Source organism: Haliotis asinina, chromosome 11 (assembly GCF_037392515.1).
Source record: "Haliotis asinina isolate JCU_RB_2024 chromosome 11, JCU_Hal_asi_v2, whole genome shotgun sequence".
Taxonomy (NCBI): domain Eukaryota; kingdom Metazoa; phylum Mollusca; class Gastropoda; order Lepetellida; family Haliotidae; genus Haliotis; species Haliotis asinina.
Window position 1 is genome coordinate 36,092,937 of NC_090290.1, and position 6,274 is coordinate 36,099,210.

General features: G+C 40.0%; 1 protein-coding gene across 1 annotated transcript; it reads right to left on the reverse strand.

Moving 5' to 3' along the window:
* Nucleotides 1-4,861: 4,861 nt before the first annotated feature.
* On the reverse strand, nucleotides 4,862-5,992 carry LOC137255391 (rhodopsin-like). The gene has a single exon (XM_067792834.1). The coding sequence runs from the start codon at nucleotides 5,990-5,992 to the stop codon at nucleotides 4,862-4,864; it is 1,131 nt and encodes a 376-aa protein (XP_067648935.1).
* Between the last annotated feature and the right edge of the window lie 282 nt (nucleotides 5,993-6,274).

Here is a 6,274-nt window from a genome sequence, read left to right on the forward strand (position 1 = left end):
TTTACAAGCTTTGGGATTTTGTTACAGGTAAGGTATATGTTTTTCCAGGGGACGGTTGTGATTATTACATACTCATGAACACGAATAAGGGAACACTTGAAAGTACAAGTGTTCCTTTAATCTTTTCCAAGCATGTTACCCAGAGTGCAAGACACGCTCGTGGAGAAAACTGGACACTAATCAGGGGACACTTGTAATACAGGTTTTCCTTATTCGTTTTCATAAGAATGTAGATTTTGACGATAATGAGAAGAATTTAAAGACACAAACTACATGTAACAATTGGTCTCGTTACTTTATTGTTTAAAAATTATCTTTGTGAGCAAAATTTAAGGGTTAATGCAAATACTGAGTGTTGTAAGGAACCGTAACATGTTATAAATATCCGGACACCAAAATACTCTGTTACCGCGTATAGTGTGCAATTAACAATATTCAAACTAGAATGTACATCCGAAGGACGAATGATATATGCTTTGTATTTTTTGCTGGCATTCAGCTTCGAATGCATGTACGGGATGTACATTTAAAGCGAATGTTAAAATAACATTAAAAGATACTTAAAACAAACGGTGGTTATATCGAACTCAGAAGAACGCCCTGTTTTATGTTTGTTATATCAGTGCGTACACGAAGAGTGTATCTTCATGCCAGTATATAATAATAATAATCAAAATAATCATACAGAAATGTTTGTGCTGTAGTGCTCACCATTCTTGGGAAAAGAAAGTATACACTTTTGCTAAATAGTGGCAACAGGTGTTTGGTCTTGCAGATGACATATTTGCAAGAACTGCTTAACTTAAGTAAAAACGATTCACAAATACGTGCTGGTATGGTTTTCTTCGATAGTGCACGTGACTTCGAAACTTCTTATTTGACACGTTTGGGCCTGACTCGGTTTCGTTTGCTATTAAAGTTATTAAAAAATCACTTGTTTTTCAGTGTAGTCACCAAAAGCGTTTGTTTACATTCATGGCTCCATATTAAAACATGTACGATGACTTAGATACACCATGGCCTGTGAAGGTCCGAGGTAGAATAGGCCCTCAGCAACCCATGTAGTAGAATAGGCCTCCATCAACCCATACGTGCCATAAAAGGCGACAGTGCATGTCGTAAGAGGCGACTAACCGGGCGGTAAGTTTCGCTGGCTCGGTTGACACATGTCATCGGTTCCCAATTGCCCAGATCGATGCTTATGCTGTTGATCACTAGACTGTCTGGTCCAGACTCGATTATTTACAGACCGACGCTATGTAGCTGGAATATTTCTGAGTGTGGCGTAGAACTAAACTCACTCACTCACTTAGATAGATCAGTGGCTGTATGGACTCAAAGAGAAGTGGTGAAGAGTGCGTTTAGTCCGGAGTTGTACAAGCGTGTTCAGCTTATAAAACATCGTAGTCAGCCACTAATGAACCCGAACTGACTGCTAATTATCCCCGAAGAAACTAGGCATGATAATGATCCGCCAGGACACTATGCATGATAATGATCCATCACGACATAATGCATGAAAGTCTGCAGCCAGGAAGCACATATGACAACAGACCAGTCGGGACTGGACCCTTTTTAAGAAAATGATCAATCTGCATATCATGCATTTTAATGATCAGTCTGAACATTATGGATGTTATATTAAAGATCTGAGGGGAAACTGTGCATACATTATTCGATCATGCATGATATTTTTACATTGATAATGTGACACTACAGAATGCATGTTAATGACCAGCTACTAAACTATTCAAAGTATTAATAATCTATGCATGCCGATCATGCATGATATTTTTACATTGATAATGTGACACTACAGAATGCATGTTAATGACCAGCTACTAAACTATTCAAAGTATTAATAATCTATGCATGCAATAATGACGATGTAACATGGAAATGATCAGCCAGAATATTATTAAAGGAAATAATCAACAATGCCTGTTAAAAATAATAATATGACATTATGCATGGAAATAGTTAGCCATGATGTTATCAATATTATGTTAATGATCATCCAAGAAATTATGCATTTTAATTACGTACGATAATGGTAATGGTTGGACCAAATGCCATACATGTACATGATCAACATGGAGACGTTAAATGTTAATGCTCTTCCACAACACAATGCATGATATGCATGAAAGTAGTCATGCATTCAAGTAGTAATAAGTAGTGAGGAAAATATGCGTGTTCAGATAGAATACTGAGCATGTTCTGGGACCTTTCAAGAGATATGTCTGTCGATCTAATATTTGTTCCATAGATATATTAACATTTATGAAGATCAACAATTGTTTGATGACAATTTTACAACGAGTAGCCGCAGGATATGAGCGAGTTTGGTTTTAAGGCGCTTATAGCAATATTCCAGCAACCATCACAGAGAGGGACATCAGGAATAGACTTAACATATTGTACCGATCAGGTAACAGTGATGCCTCGTCGCAAACAGCTGTGCATATGCCGTTGCGCCGCTATGCAATATTCAATCACTGTACTGACCCGATAAGTTGTCTTCGTTCCAGTGTCCTGCCACGTTAAATGATTAATGTTACATTCCCACTCCGCCATTACAAATGGTCCATGTAGGTAGCATGTAAGTACTTAATTCCCCATGGTCTCCAGTGTGGTGATCCGCCGTCAGTTGTTGGCGATCTGTAGCCCGATTTTATATTGTACCGTCTTCTCTAGTTAAAGTATTTTGGATTTCATTACTAGTTTTAAATATATATATGTGATACACTAGTTGGTTTTACTGCCCTTTGTCGATAGATATTTTAAATCAATTACCTTGTTTTCATCGCTATAATACTGCTGATGCGATGTAAACTTTTAACTCACTCACTGACTTGTTGGTGATCTGTAGCCTGTTTTTATATTATGTACTATCCAAATAGTGCTCTTAGGTTTAACTTTACATGCTAGTTTCGGTCTAACTGTGTTAGTCCGGTTGTTTTACTGTTCTTTGACGACAGGTTGGATAGCATACACACTCACGCCGCGGCTGGAACATTGCCAATGTGACGTTAAGCATTCAAGTATTCACTTACTCACTCCTTTCCCTGTACAAATGCTTTAGAGGAGCAGGAAATCAGTGGGTCAGTAGTTCAATGGAAAAAGAAAATAGACTGTCATGCCTTATATATATATCATTCAAATCGCACGATATCATGATATGCATATATGCATCCATGAGTCTCCAGACCGATCATTCTGTATATCCTTTGTCTAAAAACTCTGATGTATGTCCACTTCAATCATAGAGTATTCATACCCAACACCGCTTTCGGCCGTAGAATATATGTAACGTTGGCTAGCAATTTGCTAACATTACATACAATTGCTAGTAGCTGAAGACATGATATAATTTCAGCTAGGGTCCACGTAGGAAGCATATGTACCGTAAGTTTCCATGGTCCTTGTATGGAGACCTACCTTCAGTTGTTGGTTATATATAGCCTGTCTATATATTAAATTACTAATTTTAGATTCATATGTGTGGTAAGCTAATTGTTTTACTGTCCTTCGTTAACAGATTTTTAAATTCATCAGTAATTATTATAAATCCATAACCTGGGCTAGTCACGATATGGCTCAAATATTACCGATGTAACCAAAAATCTTCAACAGACACCATATAGAATATTGACCACTTAAACAATGGTATGTCATAAACATCCTGGAATTCACAGGTCCTGCTCAGAGGGGTTTATGTTTTGTCCATAGCTAACACATTAGATCCATACACAATATGTCTCCTATTCATATATTTCCTGATATATACTGGACACAAATAGTTAGGGATATATGCAAATTTTGATATCTTGAAAAATGATCTATTTATTCACTGACACACTGATAAAATATGAATAAAAAATACCAATATTCTTAACTCATGTGTCCAGTATAGTTGCTGACCATTCAACACTCTCGGGGGAAGGAGGAGATGACAAACATATCAGCAGCTTTCACATCCTAGAAAAATATTTTGACCCCCTAGGTTTCATTAAAATATTTGTCACTGGATCCTAAATGTTTGGAAACACAATATTGTACTGGTTCCACAAACTGTTTGGATATTCAGAGAGAACTTCTGGGGCTTCACGTTCTGACAGTACGTGACAGACACGTAATAAATTGTCTCAAATATGAATCTGTTATATAAGTACGCCAATCACGGCATTTTAAATGGTTGATCCCTCAGTGCAGTATTTGACAAATAACAGCCTATTACATTCTTGTTCTCTGCAGAGCTGGGTAGAATTATCTAGCTGCTCTTGGCTACGGCCATTACAATGAACTACACATTACGAAGACTGTACGTACAAGACATGTTGGTGCTACTTCCATTTGAGACGCTGGCCGCAATCGAAGTCGTTCATATTCATAACTCTCGTGACGATCCTGATCAGAATCCCAATCCTACTCATCCTTAATATGACACAGAATACACATTGAATTACACTCCATTACGCCTGTAGGCATGATCCTCTCAAGCAGCTTAGCAGACACAGTTTAGGAACGAATATAACTACACGGATCCTACAAAACATAGAATGCACACTGAATTACACTCCATTACGCCTGTAGGCATGATCCTCTCAAGCAGCTTAGCAGACACAGTTTAGGAACGACTACAATTACAAGGATCATGCTAAACGTATCAAAGTTCCCACAATAAACTGCTTCCCATGTATTATTATCAAATTGTTAAACTAAGCGTAAAATCCTGAATCACGAAAATTCCAGTTCAGGCTGATATGATCATGCTGTCCAAATACCAGGTCGGAATTTCAAAAAACAAAATTAGAAATAATAATGATGCAACCATTGTATTTTTGATGAGCACACGGAGCTATAGGTAAGTACTGGAACACATCACTTCAGTGTTGGTGCTCTGGTATGCTTTTTCACCACGTGAGCACATAAGAACCTTGAGGAAGTTGCGTCTGAATTTCCGGGCACTTAGGAAATATAGATAAAAGTTGACGGCATGACTGAGATCACAGAGAAGGTAGGCGACGTCCCTGAAGATGCTCTTCCATCCCTGTTGGACGCTGTATGGGGAGACGTCCCAATACACGTTCACGACGTAGTAGACACACACCGGCAACGTCAGTACCACAAATACTATCGACGCCGTCAACAACATCGCGGTGATCTGCACGTTGAAGTTACTGCCTCTTCTGGAGTTTATGCTGTTGGTGAGAAGTGTGCGTGTTTTCAGGGAACGTGTAGTGTCACGGATGATGAGGACGTTGAGTGTGAAGAGGGAGATGCAAGGGATGACTGCGTACACGACGGAGTCGATCCAGTGCCATATCTCCTCCACGAAATATCGGTACTCGTCCGGTTCACCGCAGCGCATGGCGTTCAGGTAGGGGTCATAGATGTAGGAATGGGTCCACAACACAGGGGCAAACACACAGAACAAGATCCCTGCCTCCACAGACACAACAACGATGGCTTTCTTCATCTTAAACTTCCGGGTAGATGTCTGAGAGAAAGGAAAATGTATGGCTATGAACCGTTCCACAGCAAGGGTGATGAGCACCCAATTCGCGAATGCCACAAGGAAGCTTCCTAGAAACTTCAACGATTTGCACCCGGATACTCCAATGGGAACACTGTACATTGCCAGTTGGTGATACAGGAGCTTCACAACGAGGGCAAGGTTGTCGACGACGGCTAGCAGCAGCACGTAGAAGGATGGTGTCCCCACTTGGCCAACGCGAAGGATGGTGAAGATGGTGGCGATGTTTCCAGGGAACCCAAACGCGACAATAAACCACAAATAACGCTGGTCTATGTAGTAAGAGACTGTTGCCAGTTCAACCCAGTCGTCATACTCTGCATATATTAAACGTGGGTCAAGGAAGGAGTTTGTCGTGTGGTTGTCGTTCACAGCTGTAACAGTGACGTTAGCCCCACGCTCTGGGTACACGGTAAACTCATCCATTGGCGAAGTGCTTCCATTCAGTATCATACTTCATATATCTCGAATCTCTCGCTGGAGACGACGGTTGGTAGCGACATCCTGGAGAGTTTGCAACTTATACTGCTCTATGATCAGTGCACATTTGTCCGTGGCCAATCGATTGCATTTTTGTTGTTCACTGCATCAACACTCCTTCAGTGCTTTCATTGGCGTCTGAATACGGCGGCAGCAGTCGACTGAAAAACACAAAAACAGGCATGAAAAAAACCTTGGTATCCAGCTTGCTGTTCCGCGATAAACATGACTAAGGACTGAATTGTTTCATAAAAG